This window comes from Chiloscyllium punctatum, chromosome 47 (assembly GCF_047496795.1).
Source record: "Chiloscyllium punctatum isolate Juve2018m chromosome 47, sChiPun1.3, whole genome shotgun sequence".
NCBI classification, from domain to species: Eukaryota; Metazoa; Chordata; class Chondrichthyes; order Orectolobiformes; family Hemiscylliidae; genus Chiloscyllium; species Chiloscyllium punctatum.
The window spans coordinates 30,483,972-30,504,181 of NC_092785.1; the positions used below are offsets into that span (position 1 = coordinate 30,483,972).

Sequence of the window (20,210 nt, forward strand, 5' to 3'; positions counted from 1 at the left end):
ACAGGTTTAATTGGAAGCACTAGCTTTCGCAGCACTGCTCCTTCATCAGATGGCTGACCTGATGAAGGAGTGGTGCTCCGAAAGCTAGTGCTTCCAATTAAACCTGTTGGGAGTATAACCTGGTGTTGTGTGATTTTAAACATTGCTGTGGGATAGTCTCAATTGGGCCAGATCAGGTAGAGATGGCAATATCCTTCCCGAAAGGGCACGAGTGAACCAGATGGATCTTGCGGACAATTGACAAGGTTTCCTGGTCATTATTAGACTCCTAATTCCAGTTTTTAAAAAGTGAAATCAAGTTCCACCATCTGCTGCGGTGATATTTGAACCCTGATTCCCCAGAGCATGAACCTGGGCCTCTGGATTAACAGTGCAGTGATAATATCGCCAGGACCTTGCCCCTTGCCGCCACCCCCCCCCCCCCCCCCCCAATATCTGGCACAGCATCCACTCCACGCACCAGCTACGCTCAGTCGCAGAGGTGCGTTTCCCATTTTAGCTCGGCCAAGATGGAGGAGTGACAACTCCATGGGCAGCACAAGATGGCCGCCGCTGGCAAATGGTCAACCCCCCGCCACCCTCGTTGGGAGGGGATGGGGTGGGTGGCGACAGGGGGGGGGGGTGTCAGGTCAGCCCACTGCCCGCCTCACGTCAACCTCATTGGGGGCAAGTTTAATTTTAGGAAGAAAAGGAGCGTTTTAAGGAAAGAACAAGCCAACCCCCAGGTGTCGTGGGGTGAGGTACGTCTCCGTCCCATCGCCCCCACCTCGCCTCAGCCCCCATCCCATTCCCTACCCCCCCCTCCATATTCCCCACCCCCCCCCATCCTCTACCCCCCCCTCCAATATCCCCCCCATTCTCCCCTCCCCCACCACTCCCACTCAGCCAAAGGGGCGAGGGGAAGGTTGCAATGCGCACGCGCGCTCGGCCCCTGCGCGCAAAGCCCTCGAGCGCCGACCGTTGGTCGTTGGATTGGAAGTGGGGGAGGGGCGGGGCGAAAAAGCGGGATGAGCGCATGCGTCGATCGTTCCCCTGCCTTCCCTCTCCTGGAGGGGGGCGGGGAATGGTGACGCTCCCCCGCGGGACGTGGGGCCGACGTCGTGACGTTCGGTCGTGCGTGTAACGTTCGGGGGTGGGTGGTGCCAGAGGAGCGCCTGTGGCAGTGACGTGGTGCGCGTGTCGCAGTGACGTCGTCCGCGCGTTGTAGTGACGTAGAGCGCGGTTTGTGTGGTGTGGGCCGGTAGTAGGGACATGTGGTCCCTGTCCTGAGCACAGACACTCAGACAGACACAGGCAGGTCGGGGGGGCCACAGCGCTGTGGACAGGCCCTGGGGCAGCCATGGGCAAGAAGCTGAAGGTCGGCAAGACCCGCAAAGATAAATTCTACCACCTGGCCAAGGAGACAGGTGAGAGGAGGAGGGGGGGGTTAGAGGGCATTGTGGGGGGCAACAGGGTCAGAGGGCATTGTGGGGGGACAGGGTCAGAGGGCATTGTGGGGGGGGACAGGGTCAGAGGGTATTGTGGGGGGAACAGGGTCAGAGGGCATTGTGGGGGGGGAACAGGGTCAGAGGGCACTGTGAGGGGGACAGGGTCAGAGGGTATTGTTGGGGGGGACAGGGTCAGAGGGTATTGTGGGGGGAACAGGGTCAGAGGGAGGGCATTGTGGGGGGGGACAGGGTCAGAGGGTATTGTGGGGGGAACAGGGTCAGAGGGCATTGTGGGGGGGGGAACAGGGTCAGAGGGCATTGTGGGGGGAACAGGGTCAGAGGGCACTGTGAGGGGGACAGGGTCAGAGGGTATTGTGGGGGGAACAGGGTCAGAGAGCACTGTGGGGGGGGCAGGGTCAGAGGGCACTGTGGGGGGGGGCAGGGTCAGAGGGCATTGTGGGGGGACAGGGTCAGAGGGCACTGTGGGGGGGGACAGGGTCAGAGAGCACTGTGGGGGGGGACAGGGTCAGAGGGCACTGGGGGGACAGGGTCAGAGGGCACTGTGGGGGGGAACAGGGTCAGAGGGCATTGTGGGGGGGGACAGGGTCAGAGGGCACTGTGAGGGGGACAGGGTCAGAGGGCACTGTGGGGGGGAACAGGGTCAGAGGGCATTGTGGGGGGGGCAGGGTCAGAGAGCACTGTGGGGGGGGGACAGGGTCAGAGGGCACTGTGGGGACAGGGTCAGAGGGCACTGTGGGGGGGGGACAGGGTCAGAGAGCACTGTGGGGGGGGACAGGGTCAGAGGGCACTGGGGGGACAGGGTCAGAGGGCACTGTGGGGGGGACAGGGTCAGAGGGCATTGTGGGGGGGGAACAGGGTCAGAGGGCACTGTGGGGGGGGACAGGGTCAGAGAGCACTGTGGGGGGGGACAGGGTCAGAGGGCACTGGGGGGACAGGGTCAGAGGGCACTGTGGGGGGGACAGGGTCAGAGGGCATTGTGGGGGGGGAACAGGGTCAGAGGGCACTGTGAGGGGGACAGGGTCAGAGGGCATTGTGGGGGGGGAACAGGGTCAGAGGGCACTGGGGGGACAGGGTCAGAGGGCACTGTGGGGGGGACAGGGTCAGAATGCACTGTGGGGGATGGGGTCAGAGGGCACTGTGGGGGATGGGGTCAGAGGGCATTGTGGGGGGGACAGGGTCTGAGGGCACTGTGGGGGGGGACAGGGTCAGAGAGCACTGGGGGGGGCAGGGTCAGAGAGCACTGGGGGGGGCAGGGTCAGAGAGCACTGTGGGGGGGGCAGGGTCAGAGGGCACTGTGGGGGGGGCAGGGTCAGAGGGCACTGTGGGGGGGGCAGGGTCTGAGGGCACTGTGGGGGACAGGGTCTGAGGGCACTGTGGGGGGGACAGGGTCTGAGGGCACTGTGGGGGGGCAGGGTCAGAAGGCACGGTGGGGGGGGGACAGGGTCAGAAGGCACGGTGGGGGGGGACAGGGTCAGAAGGCACTGTGGGGGGGGACAGGGTCAGAGGGCACTGTGGGGGGGACAGGGTCAAAGGGCACTGTGGGGGGGACAGGGTCTGAGGGCACTGTGAGGGGGACAGGGTCAAGAGGGCACTGTGGGGGACAGGGTCAGAGGGCACTGTGGGGGGGACAGGGTCAGAATGCACTGTGGGTGACAGGGTCAAAGGGCACTGTGAGGGGGATGGGGTCAGAGGGCACTGTGGGGGGGACAAGGTCAGAGGGCACTGTGGGGGGGACAAGGTCAGAGGGCACTGTGAGGGGGACAGGGTCAGAGGGTATTGTGGGGGGAACAGGGTCAGAGGGAGGGCATTGTGGGGGGGGACAGGGTCAGAGGGTATTGTGGGGGGAACAGGGTCAGAGGGCATTGTGGGGGGGGGAACAGGGTCAGAGGGCATTGTGGGGGGAACAGGGTCAGAGGGCACTGTGAGGGGGACAGGGTCAGAGGGTATTGTGGGGGGAACAGGGTCAGAGAGCACTGTGGGGGGGGCAGGGTCAGAGGGCACTGTGGGGGGGGGCAGGGTCAGAGGGCATTGTGGGGGGACAGGGTCAGAGGGCACTGTGGCGGGGGACAGGGTCAGAGAGCACTGTGGGGGGGGACAGGGTCAGAGGGCACTGGGGGGACAGGGTCAGAGGGCACTGTGGGGGGGAACAGGGTCAGAGGGCATTGTGGGGGGGGACAGGGTCAGAGGGCACTGTGAGGGGGACAGGGTCAGAGGGCACTGTGGGGGGGAACAGGGTCAGAGGGCATTGTGGGGGGGGCAGGGTCAGAGAGCACTGTGGGGGGGGGACAGGGTCAGAGGGCACTGTGGGGACAGGGTCAGAGGGCACTGTGGGGGGGGGACAGGGTCAGAGAGCACTGTGGGGGGGGACAGGGTCAGAGGGCACTGGGGGGACAGGGTCAGAGGGCCCTGTGGGGGGGACAGGGTCAGAGGGCATTGTGGGGGGGGAACAGGGTCAGAGGGCACTGTGGGGGGGGGACAGGGTCAGAGAGCACTGTGGGGGGGGACAGGGTCAGAGGGCACTGGGGGGACAGGGTCAGAGGGCACTGTGGGGGGGACAGGGTCAGAGGGCATTGTGGGGGGGGAACAGGGTCAGAGGGCACTGTGAGGGGGACAGGGTCAGAGGGCATTGTGGGGGGGGAACAGGGTCAGAGGGCACTGGGGGGACAGGGTCAGAGGGCACTGTGGGGGGGACAGGGTCAGAATGCACTGTGGGGGATGGGGTCAGAGGGCACTGTGGGGGATGGGGTCAGAGGGCATTGTGGGGGGGACAGGGTCTGAGGGCACTGTGGGGGGGGACAGGGTCAGAGAGCACTGGGGGGGCAGGGTCAGAGAGCACTGGGGGGGGCAGGGTCAGAGAGCACTGTGGGGGGGGCAGGGTCAGAGGGCACTGTGGGGGGGGCAGGGTCAGAGGGCACTGTGGGGGGGGCAGGGTCAGAGGGCACTGTGGGGGAGAGGGTCTGAGGGCACTGTGGGGGGGACAGGGTCTGAGGGCACTGTGGGGGGGCAGGGTCAGAAGGCACGGTGGGGGGGGACAGGGTCAGAAGGCACGGTGGGGGGGGACAGGGTCAGAAGGCACTGTGGGGGGGGACAGGGTCAGAGGGCACTGTGGGGGGGACAGGGTCAAAGGGCACTGTGGGGGGGACAGGGTCTGAGGGCACTGTGAGGGGGACAGGGTCAAGAGGGCACTGTGGGGGACAGGGTCAGAGGGCACTGTGGGGGGGACAGGGTCAGAATGCACTGTGGGTGACAGGGTCAAAGGGCACTGTGAGGGGGATGGGGTCAGAGGGCACTGTGGGGGGGACAAGGTCAGAGGGCACTGTGGGGGGGACAAGGTCAGAGGGCACTGTGGGGGGGACAGGGTCAGAATGCACTGTGGGGGGGACAGGGTCAGAATGCACTGTGGGTGACAGGGTCAAAGGGCACTGTGAGGGGGATGGGGTCAGAGGGCACTGTGAGGGGGATGGGGTCAGAGGGCACTGTGGGGGATGGGGTCAGAGGGCATGTGGGGGGGGAGAGGGTCAGAGGACACAGTGGAGGGTCAGAGGGCACTGGGGGGGACGGGGTCAGGGGGCACTGTGAGGGGGACAGGGTCAGAGGGCACTGGGGTGGATGGGGTCAGAGGGCACTGTGGGGGATGGGGTCAGAGGGCATGTGGGGGGGACAGGGTCAGAGGACACAGTGGAGGGGCAGGGTCAGAGGACCCTGTGGGGATAGGGTCAGAGGGCACTGGGGGGGCGGGGTCAGGGGGCACTGTGAGGGGTACAGGGGAATGGGGTTGAGGGCACTGGGGGATAGGGTCAGAGGGCACTGGGAGGACGGGGTCAGTGGACACATGGTCAGTGGGCATTGTGGGAAGACATGGTCAGAGGACACTGAGGGGTCATGGGGATTGGGGTGAATGGTAAAGGTGCATTGAGTGGATGAGGTCAGAGGGTACGCAGGGTAGGCTGGGGGCACTGACAGGGTCGGGGAGAATGGGAGTCAGACAGGACAGCGGGTCCGGGGGGGGGGGAGTGGGGGGAATCATTGGGGAGTATGGGAGGGAGATGGGACGGACTGAGGTTGTTTACCTGCAAGCAGAAGCGATTGAGAGGGGACGTGATTGAGCTGGCGAAAATTATGACGGGTGTGTTTAGGATAGACAGGAAGCAACCTTTCACCTTGTTGGAGAAATCACTGATCGGGGGCGGAGATTCTTAAGGGGCAGGATGTTTCGAGGAAATGCGAGGGGGAGCAGAAATTTCACCGAGAGGGTGATAGGACTTTGGGGTGGGAGAGGAACATGGAAGAAGGATTTGGATGTGCCCCTGCGTTGTCAAGGCTATGGGCCAAGCGCTTGAAAATGGGATTAGAATATTCTGACAGAGTCGATGGGCCAAAGGGTCTTTACCGTAGACCTCTGTGACTGGGAGTGAGTTCACCCTGAGGGTCACTGCGCCTCGGGTGTGGTTGAGAAGGCAGGATCTCTGTGTTAACCTCTTCCGATGGTGGGAATTGAACTTGTGCTGTTGAGGCTCCCAGAGTTTGCTGAGTGTCTAAGCTCCCGCACGACACCCAGAGTCATGGCTGCTCTGTGTTTATGTCCTGATATTTCATTCTCAGCCTGTGTAGGTGTATCCCTCAGCAAGTGTGAGAGGGACTGGAGCCTCCTGGCTCTGAGGCAGGGACAATACCACTACACCGCAAGAGCTGCTAAACGCTCAACCCTTGTGAATTAATATCCACCACATGTTTGTTCTCACTTTAACAACGTGACTGACACGATGTTAGGAGGTCATGTTGCGGCTGTACAGGACATTGGTTAGGCCACTGTTGGAATATTGCGTGCAATTCTGGTCTCCTTCCTATCGGAAAGGATGTTGTGAAACTTGAAAGGGCGCAGAAAAGATTTACAAGGATGTTGCCAGGGTTGGAGGATTTGAGCTACAGGGAGAGGCTGAACAGGCTGGGGCTGTTTTCCCTGGAGCGTCAGAGGCTGAGGGGTGACCTTATAGAGGTTTATAAAATCATGAGGGGCATGGATAGGGTAAATAGGCAAAGTCTTTTCCCTGGGGTCGGGGGAGTCCAGAACTAGAGGGGCATAGGTTTAGGGTGAGAGGGGAAAGATATAAAAGAGACCTAAGGGGCAACTTTTTCACCCAGAGGGTGGTACGTGTATGGAATGAGCTGCCAGAGGATGTGGTGGGGGCTGGTACAATGACAACATTTAAGAGGCATTTGGATGGGGATATGGATAGGAAGGGTTTGGGGGGATATGGGCCGGGTGCTGGCGGGTGGGACTAGATTGGGTTGGGATATCTGGGTCAGCATGGACAGGGTTGGGCCGAAGGGTCTGTTTCCGTGCTGTAACATCTCTGACTCCGTGTGAGCACCATGGCTGTGTCCCTGAGGTTGCTTTCCCTGCAAGAGAATCGTGACCAGCCTCCTCAGGTTAAGTATAACCTGTGGAAGCAGGGACGGAGCCCACGTTGGGGGGGAGTGGGGCCCACGCTCACCCTTCCCCTTCCTTGGGTACGGTCGGGTTCACACTCTGCTGCTTGCCTCCTCCAGGTTACCGCTCCCGCTCGGCGTTTAAGTTGATCCAACTCAACCGCAAGTTCCAGTTCCTGCAGGGAGCCCGCGCCCTCCTCGACCTCTGCGCGGCCCCGGGAGGATGGTGAGTGCGTTCGATGGGGGCGAGAGGTGGGGGGGGGGGGGGGGTCACCGGGCTGGAAAGGGACAAGGAGGTTCCGCTGACACTCGTTCAGGTCACGGTCTCCCCCCCCCCCCCCCCCCCCCCTTACCGGAGCTGAATGTGGGGAGTGTGCGTCAGGTCGATGGTAAAGGGGTTAGGCGACGACGAGGGTGGTCAGGGCAGGCAAGAACGGTGCCAGAGGTAACAACCCTGGGTGACGGCGTTAGACTCAGAGAAACCAGGGCCTGCACTAAAGAAGCGATTTGATCCCAGGGTTTGGAATCTCAGAAGGACTGGACAGAACCGGTCCTGGGGTGGTCCAGTGGTTATTGCTGCTGCCTCACGGCGCCAGGGACCCGGGTTCAATCCCAGCCTCAGGGACAACTGTCCGTGTGGGAGTTTGCACATTCTCGCCGCGTCTGTGTGGGTTTCCTCCGGGTGCTCCGGTTCCTCCCACAGTCCAAAGATGTCCAGGTTAGGGTGGATTGGCCATGCTAAATTGTCCCACAGTGTTCAGGGATGTGTAGGTTAGGGTGGATTGGCCGTGCTAAATTGTCCCACAGTGTTCAGGGATGTGTAGGTTAGGGTGGATTGGCCGTGCTAAATTGTCCCACAGTGTTCAGGGATGTGTAGGTTAGGGTGGATTGGCCGTGCTAAATTGTCCCACAGTGTTCAGGGATGTGTAGGTTAGGGTGGATTGGCCGTGCTAAATTGTCCCACAGTGTTCAGGGATGTGTAGGTTAGGGTGGATTGGCCGTGCTAAATTGTCCCATAGTGTTCAGGGATGTGTAGGTTAAGGGTGGATTGGCCGTGCTAAATTGTCCCACAGTGTTCAGGGATGTGTAGGTTAGGGTGGATTGGCCGTGCTAAATTGTCCCACAGTGTTCAGGGATGTGTAGGTTAGGGTGGATTGGCCGTGCTAAATTGTCCCACAGTGTTCAGGGATGTGTAGGTTAGGGTGGATTGGCCGTGCTAAATTGTCCCACAGTGTTCAGGGATGTGTAGGTTAGGGTGGATTGGCCGTGCTAAATTGTCCCACAGTGTTCAGGGATGTGTCGGTTAGGGTGGATTGGCCGTGCTAAATTGTCCCATAGTGTTCAGGGGTGTGTAGGTTAGGGTGGATTGGCCGTGCTAAATTGTCCCATGGTGTTCAGGGATGTTCAGGTTAGGGTGGATTGGCCATGCTAAATTGTCCCACAGTGTTCAGGGATGTGTAGGTTAGGGTGGATTGGCCGTGCTAAATTGTCCCACAGTGTTCAGGGATGTGTCGGTTAGGGTGGATTGGCCGTGCTAAATTGTCCCATAGTGTTCAGGGGTGTGTAGGTTAGGGTGGATTGGCCGTGCTAAATTGTCCCATGGTGTTCAGGGATGTTCAGGTTAGGGTGGATTGGCCGTGCTAAATTGTCCCACAGTGTTCAGGGATGTGTAGGTTAGGGTGGATTGGCCGTGCTAAATTGTCCCACAGTGTTCAGGGATGTGTAGGTTAGGGTGGATTGGCCGTGCTAAATTGTCCCACAGTGTTCAGGGATGTGTAGGTTAGGGTGGATTGGCCGTGCTAAATTGTCCCACAGTGTTCAGGGATGTGTAGGTTAGGGTGGATTGGCCGTGCTAAATTGTCCCACAGTGTTCAGGGATGTGTAGGTTAGGGTGGATTGGCCGTGCTAAATTGTCCCACAGTGTTCAGGGATGTGTAGGTTAGGGTGGATTGGCCGTGCTAAATTGTCCCACAGTGTTCAGGGATGTGTAGGTTAGGGTGGATTGGCCGTGCTAAATTGTCCCACAGTGTTCAGGGATGTGTAGGTTAGGGTGGATTGGCCGTGCTAAATTGTCCCACAGTGTTCAGGGATGTGTAGGTTAGGGTGGATTGGCTGTGCTAAATTGTCCCACAGTGTTCAGGGATGTGTAGGTTAGGGTGGATTGGCCGTGCTAAATTGTCCCACAGTGTTCAGGGATGTGTCGGTTAGGGTGGATTGGCCGTGCTAAATTGTCCCATAGTGTTCAGGGGTGTGTAGGTTAGGGTGGATTGGCCGTGCTAAATTGTCCCATGGTGTTCAGGGATGTTCAGGTTAGGGTGGATTGGCCATGCTAAATTGTCCCACAGTGTTCAGGGATGTGTAGGTTAGGGTGGATTGGCCGTGCTAAATTGTCCCACAGTGTTCAGGGATGTGTAGGTTAGGGTGGATTGGCCGTGCTAAATTGTCCCACAGTGTTCAGGGATGTGTAGGTTAGGGTGGATTGGCCGTGCTAAATTGTCCCACAGTGTTCAGGGATGTGTAGGTTAGGGTGGATTGGCCGTGCTAAATTGTCCCACAGTGTTCAGGGATGTGTAGGTTAGGGTGGATTGGCCGTGCTAAATTGTCCCACAGTGTTCAGGGATGTGTAGGTTAGGGTGGATTGGCTGTGCTAAATTGTCCCACAGTGTTCAGGGATGTGTAGGTTAGGGTGGATTGGCCGTGCTAAATTGTCCCACAGTGTTCAGGGATGTGTCGGTTAGGGTGGATTGGCCGTGCTAAATTGTCCCATAGTGTTCAGGGGTGTGTAGGTTAGGGTGGATTGGCCGTGCTAAATTGTCCCATGGTGTTCAGGGATGTTCAGGTTAGGGTGGATTGGCCATGCTAAATTGTCCCACAGTGTTCAGGGATGTGTAGGTTAGGGTGGATTGGCCGTGCTAAATTGTCCCACAGTGTTCAGGGATGTGTAGGTTAGGGTGGATTGGCCGTGCTAAATTGTCCCACAGTGTTCAGGGATGTGTAGGTTAGGGTGGATTGGCCGTGCTAAATTGTCCCACAGTGTTCAGGGATGTGTAGGTTAGGGTGGATTGGCCGTGCTAAATTGTCCCACAGTGTTCAGGGATGTGTAGGTTAGGGTGGACAAAGTTAAAAATCACACAATACCAGGTTATAGTCCAACAATGTCTTGGGAAGCTCTAGCTTTCGGAGCGCTGCTCCTTCATCAGGTGGTTCTGGAGAATAAATTGATAAGATACAGAATTTATAGAGAATGTTTACAGTGTGATGTAACTGAAGTTAAATACTGAAAAAGACCCGGATCATCTGTTAGAATGACCATGTCGGTTTCAGTTCTTTCAGATGGAAATTGCAAGACTTTTTTAAAAGTTGCTTTCTCAAGTGAACTTTAACAATTGGTGTCATGTCGGCCCGTATTGAAGGTGTGAGCTTCCCTGTGCGCGGCTGTCTCTGCAAGTAAGGTGAATTAGCTGGGGGAAATGTAGAGCAATAGGATCGGGGGTGTGGGTCTGGGTGGGTTCCTCTCCGGAGGGTCGGTGTGGACCCTTTGGGCCGAAGGGCCTGTTTCCACACTTTAGGGATTCAGTGATAGAGTCCCGGGTGTGGAGAGACTTCTGATAAGGAGTGGTTGAATAGGTTGGGTCTGTACTTGTGGGAGGGTTGTGGACTGAGAGGTGTCCTGACTCAAACGTACCAAAATCTCACGGTTGATGTGGAAGGGCAGTAACACCCGAGGACCAGACCCTCCGACAGCGCGGCCCTCCCTCAGCCCTGACCCTCCGACAGCGCGGCCCTCCCTCAGTAGGGAGTGTCAACCTCGCTTTCGATGTTGGATAGAAGATGGTGGGGTTGGGGTCACGTCAGTGAACCAGCCATCCAGGAACTGAGTGAATAATGTGCGGCCTTTTATTTGAATATTTCCAGGGCCGATGGTGCCATTTACATTCTGAAGAAATAATTTCCGATCGGAATCCATCCTAACGTTAAAAGCCACCTCCTTCAGTGATGCCCTTTTGATAAGGGAAGCTACCGCGTTGTTTGTGCGTCTTCAGGCCAAGGGCAATGTGCTTGACTCTGGAGTGCTCTCGGGAGTAAACCCAGAGTGCCAATCCTTTCCCGGGCCAGTACATGGTGATAAACGTTGGCTTGGCCGCACCTTCCAGGTCGCACACGTCTGACGTGGGATTTGCGTCTCCGTCCGTCCGGCCTTCCCGCTCCGCGGGGTGGGTGTCGAACCAGACCTCCCCCTGAGAGTGCAGAAGGCCGCTGTCGGAGAGCTGGGGGTGGTGATGAGCCACGGCGACTGGCCCTCAGGCCGGCATTCCTGACCGGATTGTCCTTTCTTTATTTCAGGCTCCAGGTAGCTGCCAACTTCATGCCCGTTTCCAGTTTGGTCATTGGTGAGTGCTTCAGATAATGGAGAGACGTCAGCCGCTCTATCGCTCCGTTTTCCATTTGTTCACCGCCTCTTTGATGGTTCAGGGAGTTGGGTTGCTGGAGAATACTGGATTCTCCGCAATGATGTGGAGCAAGGGATTCCAGGAAAACACCATTCGGGCTGAGTGGCCAAAGGCCAAAGGAACTTCGCGTTTGACCAGTCAGCATCCAGTGCTCCCAGGGACAGGGACAGCACTGGGGGGGCGGGGGGGGTTAGATACAGTGTAGGGCTCCCTCTACATCCCCCTGGCAGTGTGTCCCCCCTCCCACTTTATACCCAGTGTCAGTATCCAGTACTCCCAGGGACAGGGACAGCACGGGGGGGTTAGATACGGTGTAGAGCTTCCTCTACATCCGCCTGACAGTGTGTCCCCCCTCCCACTTTATACCCAGTGTCAGCATCCAGCGCTCCCAGGGACAGGGACAGCACGGAGTGGGGGGGGGGGTTAGATACAGTGTAGGGCTACCTCTACATCCCCCTGACAGTGTGTCCCCCCCTCCCACTTTATACCCAGTGTCAGTATCCAGCGCTCTCAGGGACAGGGACAGCACGGGGGGGTTAGATACAGTGTAGGGCTCCCTCTACATCCCCCTGACAGTGTATCCCCCCTCCCACTTTATACCCAGTGTTAGCATTCAGTGCTCCCAGGGACAGGGACAGCATGGGGGGGGTTAGATACAGTGTATAGCTCCCTCTACATCCCCCTGACAGTGTGTCCCCCTCCCACTTTATACCCAGTGTTAGCATTCAGTGCTCCCAGGGACAGATATGTTTCCTCTTGCTCTGTTTTCCAGGTGTTGACCTTGTCGCCATCAAACCGATTCCCAATGTTGTGACCCTACAAGAGGATATCACCACGGAAAAATGTCGGCAGGTATGTCATGGCAGTTACTGGCTCTCTCTCTGTGTTGGGGAAAAATCCCTTCAGCCACGTCCCTGTTCATCCCGTCACGCAATGTCTCTGAAGTCTGCACAGAAACCTAATATAACCCCACACTGCTGTCCCCTGGGTTATTAACCCAGGAACATAACCCCACACTGCTGTCCCCTGGGTTATTAACCCAGTAACGTAACCCCACACTGCTGTACCCAGGGTTATTAACCCAGTAACTTAACCCCACACTGCTGTCCCCGGGGTTATTAACCCAGTAACATAACCCCACACTGCTGTCCCCAGGATTATTAACCCAGTAACATAACCCCACACTGCTGTCCCCTGGGTTATTAACCCAGTAACATAACCCCACATTGCTGTCCCCTGGGTTATTACCCCAGTAACGTAACCCCACACTGCTGTACCCTGGATTATTACCCCAGTAACATAACCCCACACTGCTGTCCCCTGGATTATTAACCCAGTAACATAACCCCACACTGCTGTCCCCTGGATTATTAACCCAGTAACATAACCCCACACTGCTGTCCCCGGGGCTATTAACACAGTAACATAACCCCACACTGCTGTCCCCGGGGTTATTAACCCAGTAACGTAACCCCACACTGCTGTACCCAGGGTTATTAACCCAGTAACTTAACCCCACACTGCTGTCCCCGGGGTTATTAACCCAGTAACATAACCCCACACTGCTGTCCCCAGGATTATTAACCCAGTAACATAACCCCACACTGCTGTCCCCTGGATTATTAACCCAGTAACATAACCCCACACTGCTGTCCCCTGGGTTATTAACCCAGTAACATAACCCCACACTGCTGTCCCCTGGGTTATTAACCCAGTAACATAACCCCACACTGCTGTCCCCTGGGTTATTAACCCAGTAACATAACCCCACACTGCTGTCCCCTGGGTTATTAACCCAGTAACATAACCCCACATTGCTGTCCCCTGGGTTATTACCCCAGTAACGTAACCCCACACTGCTGTACCCTGGATTATTACCCCAGTAACATAACCCCACACTGCTGTCCCCTGGATTATTAACCCAGTAACATAACCCCACACTGCTGTCCCCTGGATTATTAACCCAGTAACATAACCCCACACTGCTGTCCCCGGGGCTATTAACACAGTAACATAACCCCACACTGCTGTCCCCGGGGTTATTAACCCAGTAACATAACCCCACAATGCTGTCCCCAGGATTGTTAACCCAGTAACATAACCCCACACTGCTGTCCCCGGGGTTATTAACCCAGTAACATAACCCCCAGCTGCTGTCCCCTGGGTTATTAACCCAGTAACATAACCCCACACTGCTGTCCCCTGGATTATTAACCCAGTAACATAACCCTACACTGCTATCCCATGGATTATTAACCCAGTAACATAACCCCACACTGCTGTCCCCTGGATTATTAACACAGTAACATAACCCCACACTGCTGTCCCCTGGATTATTAACCCAGTAACATAACCCCACACTGCTGTCCCCGGGGTTATTACCCCAGTAACATAACCCCACACTGCCGTCCCCTGGGTTATTGACCCAGTAACATAACTCCACACTGCTGTCCCCTGGATTATTAACACAGTAACATAACCCCACACTGCTGTCCCCTCGATTATTAACACAGTAACATAACCCCACACTGCTGTCCCCTGGATTATTAACACAGTAACATAACCCCACACTGCTGTCCCCGGGATTATTAACCCAGTAACATAACCCCACACTGCCGTCCCCTGGGTTATTAACCCAGTAACATAACCCCACACTGCTGTCCCCTGGATTATTATACCAGTAACATAACCCCACACTTCCCTCCCCTGGGTTATTAACCCAGTAACATAACCCCACACTGCTGTCCCCTGGATTATTAACCCAGTAACATAACCCCACACTGCTGTCCCCGGGGTTTTTAACACAGTAACATAACCCCACACTGCTGTCCCCGGGGGTTATTAACCCAGTAACATAACCCCACACTGCTGTCCCCTGGATTATTAACCCAGTAACATAACCCCACACTGCTGTCTCCTGGATTATTAACACAGTAACATAACCCCACACTGCTGTCCCCTGGATTATGAACCCAGTAACAAAACCCCACACTGCTGTCCCCTGGATTATTAACACAGTAACATAACCCCATACTGCTGTCCCCTGGATTATTAACCCAGTAACATAACCCCACACTGCTGTCCCCGGGGTTATTAACCCAGTAACATAACCCCACACTGCTGTCCCCTGGATTATTAACCCAGTAACATAACCCCACACTGCTGTCCCCTGGGTTATTAACACAGTAACATAACCCCACACTGCTGTCCCCTGGGTTCTTAACCCAGTAACATAACCCCACACTGCTGTCCCCGGGGTTATTAACCCAGTAACATAACCCCACACTGCTGTCCCCTGGATTATTAACCCAGTAACATAACCCCACACTGCTGTCCCCGGGATTATTAACCCAGTAACATACCCCACACTGCTGTCCCCGGGGTTATTAACCCAGTAACATAACCCCACACTGCTGTCCCCGGGGTTATTAACCCAGTAACATAACCCCACACTGCTGTGCCCTGGGTTATTAACCCAGTAACATAACCCCACACTGCTGTCCCCTGGATTATTAACCCAGTAACATAACCCCACACTGCTGTCCCCGGGGTTATTAACACAGTAACATAACCCCACACTGCTGTCCCCGGGGTTATTACCCCCGTAACATAACCCCACACTGCTGTCCCCTGGATTATTAACACAGCAACATAACCCCACACTGCTGTCCACTGGATTATTAACCCAGTAACATAGCCCCACACTGCTGTCCCCTGGATTATTAACCCAGTAACATAACCCCACACTGCTGTCCCCTGGATTATTAACACAGTAACATAACCCCACACTGCTGTCCCCTGGATTATTAACACAGTAACATAACCCCACACTGCTGTCCCCGGGATTATTAACCCAGTAACATAACCCCACACTGCTGTCCCCTGGGTTATTAACGCAGTAACATAACCCCACACTGCTGTCCCCGGGATTATTAACCCAGTAACATAACCCCACACTGCTGTACCCTGGATTATTAACCCAGTAACATAACCCCACACTGCCGTCCCCTGTGTTATTAACGCAGTAACATAACCCCACACTGCTGTCCCCTGGATTATTAACCCAGTAACATAACCCCACACTGCTGTACCCTGGGTTATTAACGCAGTAACATAACCCCACACTGCTGTTCCCTGGATTATTAACCCAGTAACATAACCCCACACTGCTGTACCCTGGGTTATTAACGCAGTAACATAACCCCACACTGCTGTCCCCTGGATTATTAACACAGTAACATAACCCCACACTGCTGTACCCTGGGTTATTAACCCAGTAACATTACCCCACACTGCTGTCCCCTGGATTATTAACGCAGTAACATCACCCCACACTGCTGTCCCCGGGGTTATTAACCCAGTAACATAACCCCACACTGCTGTCCCCAGGATTATTAACCCAGTAACATAACCCCACACTGATGTCCCCTGGATTATTAACCCAGTAACATAACCCCACACTGCTGTCCCCTGGATTATTAACCCAGTAACATAACCCCACACTGCTGTCCCCTGGATTATTAACACAGTAACATAACCCCACACTGCTGTCCCCTGGGTTATTAACCCAGTAACATAACCCCACACTGCTGTCCCCGGGATTAGTAACCCAGTAACATAACCCCACACTGCTGTCCCCGGGATTAGTAACCCAGTAACATAACCCCACACTGCTGTCCCCTGGGTTATTAACCCAGTAACATAACCCCACACTGCTGTCCCCGGGGTTATTAACACAGTAACATAACCCCACACTGCTGTCCCCGGGGTTATTACCCCCGTAATATAACCCCACACTGCTGTCCCCTGGATTATTAACACAGTAACATAAGCCCACACTGCTGTCCCCTGGATTATTAACCCAGTAACATAACCCCACACTGCTGTCCCCTGGATTATTAACCCAGTAACATAACCCCACACTGCTGTCCCCTGGATTATTAACACAGTAACATAACCCCACACTGCTGTCCCCTGGATTATTAACCCCGTAACATAACCCCACACTGCTGTCCCCTGGATTATTAACCCCGTAACATAACCCCACACTGCTGTCCCCTGGATTATTAACCCAGTAACATAACCCCACACTGCTGTCCCCTGGATTATTAACACAGTAACATAACCCCACACTGCTGTCCCCTGGATTATTAACCCAGTAACATAACCCCACACTGCTGTCCCCGGGGTTATTAACCCAGTAACATAACCCAACACAGCTGTCCCCTGGATTATTAACACAGTAACATAACCCCACACTGCTGTCCCCTGGATTATTAACCCAGTAACATAACCCCACACTGCTGTCCCCTGGATTATTAACCCAGTAACATAACCCCACACTGCTGTCCCCTGGATTATTAACACAGTAACATAACCCCACACAGCTGTCCCCTGGATTATTAACACAGTAACATAACCCCACACTGCTGTCTCCTGGATTATTAACCCAGTAACATAACCCCACACTGCTGTCCCCTGGGTTATTAACCCAGTAACATAACCCCACACTGCTGTCCCCTGGATTATTCACACAGTAACATAACCCCACACTGCTGTCCCCTGGATTATTAACCCAGTAACATAACCCCATACTGCTGTCCCCTGGGTTATTAACACAGTCACATAACCCCACACTGCCGTCCCCAGGATTATTAACCCAGTAACATAACCCCACACTGCTGTCCCCTGGATTATTAACCCAGTAACATAACCCCACACTGCTGTCCCCTGGATTATTAACCCAGTAACATAACCCCACACTGCTGTCCCCTGGGTTATTAACCCAGTAACATAACCCCACACTGCTGTCCCCGGGATTAGTAACCCAGTAACATAACCCCACACTGCTGTCCCCGGGATTAGTAACCCAGTAACATAACCCCACACTGCTGTCCCCTGGGTTATTAACCCAGTAACATAACCCCACTCTGCTGTCCCCTGGGTTATTAACCCAGTAACATAACCCCACTCTGCTGTCCCCGGGGTTATTAACACAGTAACATAACCCCACACTGCTGTCCCCGGGGTTATTACCCCCGTAACATAACCCCACACTGCTGTCCCCTGGATTATTAACACAGTAACATAACCCCACACTGCTGTCCCCTGGATTATTAACCCAGTAACATAACCCCACACTGCTGTCCCCTGGATTATTAACCCAGTAACATAACCCCACACTGCTGTCCCCTGGATTATTAACACAGTAACATAACCCCACACTGCTGTCCCCTGGATTATTAACACAGTAACATAACCCCACACTGCTGTCCCCTGGATTATTAACCCCGTAACATAACCCCACACTGCTGTCCCCTGGATTATTAACCCCGTAACATAACCCCACACTGCTGTCCCCTGGATTATTAACCCCGTAACATAACCCCACACTGCGGTCCCCTGGATTATTAACACAGTAACATAACCCCACACTGCTGTCCCCTGGATTATTAACCCAGTAACATAACCCCACACTGCTGTCCCCTGGATTATTAACACAGTAACATAACCCCACACTGCTGTCCCCTGGATTATTAACCCAGTAACATAACCCCACACTGCTGTCCCCTGGATTATTAACCCAGTAACATAACCCCACACTGCTGTCCCCGGGGTTATTACCCCCGTAACATAACCCCACACTGCTGTCCCCTGGATTATTAACACAGTAACATAACCCCACACTGCTGTCCCCTGGATTATTAACCCAGTAACATAACCCCACACTGCTGTCCCCTGGATTATTAACCCAGTAACATAACCCCACACAGCTGTCCCCTGGATTATTAACACAGTAACATAACCCCACACTGCTGTCCCCTGGATTATTAACCCCGTAACATAACCCCACACTGCTGTCTCCTGGATTATTAACCCAGTAACATAACCCCACACTGCTGTCCCCTAGATTATTAACCCAGTAACATAACCCCACACTGCTGTCCCCGGGGTTATTAACCCAGTAACATAACCCCACACTGCTGTCCCCTGGATTATTAACACAGTAACATAACCCCATACTGCTGTCCCCTGGATTATTAACCCAGTAACATAACCCAACACAGCTGTCCCCTGGATTATTAACACAGTAACATAACCCCACACTGCTGTCCCCTGGATTACTAACCCCGTAACATAACCCCACACTGCTGTCCCCGGGGTTATTAACCCAGTAACATAACCCAACACAGCTGTCCCCTGGATTATTAACACAGTTACATAACCCCACACTGCTGTCCCCGGGGTTATTAACCCAGTAACATAACCCCACACTGCTGTACCCTGGATTATTAACCGAGTAACATGACCCCATACTGCTGTCCCCGGGGTTATTAACCCAGTAGCATAACCCCACACTGCTGTCCCCTGGATTATTAACCCAGTAACATAACCCCACACTGCTGTCCCCTAGATTATTAACCCAGTAACATCACCCCACACTGCTGTCCCCGGGGTTATTAACCCAGTAACATAACCCCACACTGCTGTCCCCTGGATTATTAACCCAGTAACATAACCCCACACTGCTGTCCCCTGGATTATTAACCCAGTAACATAACCCCACACTGCTGTCCCCCGGGTTATTAACCCAGTAACATAACCCCACACTGCTGTACCCTGGATTATTAACCCAGTAACATAACCCCACACTGCTGTCCCCTGGATTATTAACCCAGTAACATAACCCCACACTGCTGTCCCCTGGATTATTAACCCAGTAACATAACACCACACTGCTGTCCCCTGGATTATTAACCCAGTAACATAACCCCACACTGCTGTCCCCTGGATTATTAACCCAGTAACATAACCCCACACTGCTGTCCCCTGGATTATTAACCCAGTAACATAACCCCACACTGCTGTCCCCTGGATTATTAACCCAGTAACATAACACCACACTGCTGTCCCCTGGATTATTAACCCAGTAACATAACACCACACTGCTGTCCCCTGGATTATTAACCCAGTAACATAACCCCACACTGCTGTCCCCTGGATTATTAACCCAGTAACATAACCCCACACTGCCGTCCCCTGTGTTATTAACCCAGTAACATAACCCCACACTGCTGTCCCCTGGATTATTAACCCAGTAACATAACCCCACACTGCCGTCCCCTGGGTTATTAACCCAGTAACATAACCCCACACTGCTGTCCCCTGGATTATTAACCCCGTAACATAACCCCACACTGCTGTCTCCTGGATTATTAACCCCGTTACATAACCCCACACTGCTGTCCCCTGGGTTATTAACCCAGTAACATAACCCCACACTGCTGTCCCCTGGATTATTAACACAGTAACATAACCCCACACTGCTGTCCCCTGGATTATTAACCCAGTAACATAACCCCACACTGCTGTCCCCTGGATTATTAACACAGTAACATAACCCCACACTGCTGTCCCCTGGATTATTAACCCCGTAACATAACCCCACACTGCTGTCCCCTGGATTATTAACCCCGTAACATAACCCCACACTGCTGTCTCCTGGATTATTAACCCCGTAACATAACCCCACACTGCTGTCCCCTGGGTTATTAACCCAGGAACATAACCCCACACTGCTGTCCCCTGGATTATTAACCCAGGAACATAACCCCACACTGCTGTCCCCTGGATTATTAACCCCGTAACATAACCCCACACTGCTGTCTCCTGGATTATTAACCCCGTAACATAACCCCACACTGCTGTCCCCTGGGTTATTAACCCAGTAACATAACCCCACACTGCTGTCCCCTGGATTATTAACCCAGTAACATAACCCCATACTGCTGTCCTCTGGGTTATTAACCCAGTAACATAACCCCACACTGCTGTCCCCTGGATTATTAACCCAGTAACATAACCCCATACTGCTGTCCCC

At 54.7% G+C, this 20,210-nt stretch overlaps 1 protein-coding gene across 1 annotated transcript in view; it reads left to right on the forward strand.

Annotated features, from left to right (window-relative positions):
* Positions 1–1,220: 1,220 nt before the first annotated feature.
* Positions 1,221–20,210, forward strand: part of ftsj3 (FtsJ RNA 2'-O-methyltransferase 3) — a 41,519-nt gene continuing 22,529 nt past the window's right edge. The window contains exons 1-4 of the mRNA XM_072564748.1: positions 1,221–1,406; positions 6,999–7,104; positions 11,223–11,269; positions 12,102–12,181. Of these exons, the coding sequence (XP_072420849.1) occupies positions 1,340–1,406; positions 6,999–7,104; positions 11,223–11,269; positions 12,102–12,181 (300 nt within the window). The 5' untranslated portion in view covers positions 1,221–1,339. The remainder of the gene's footprint in view (positions 1,407–6,998; positions 7,105–11,222; positions 11,270–12,101; positions 12,182–20,210) is intronic.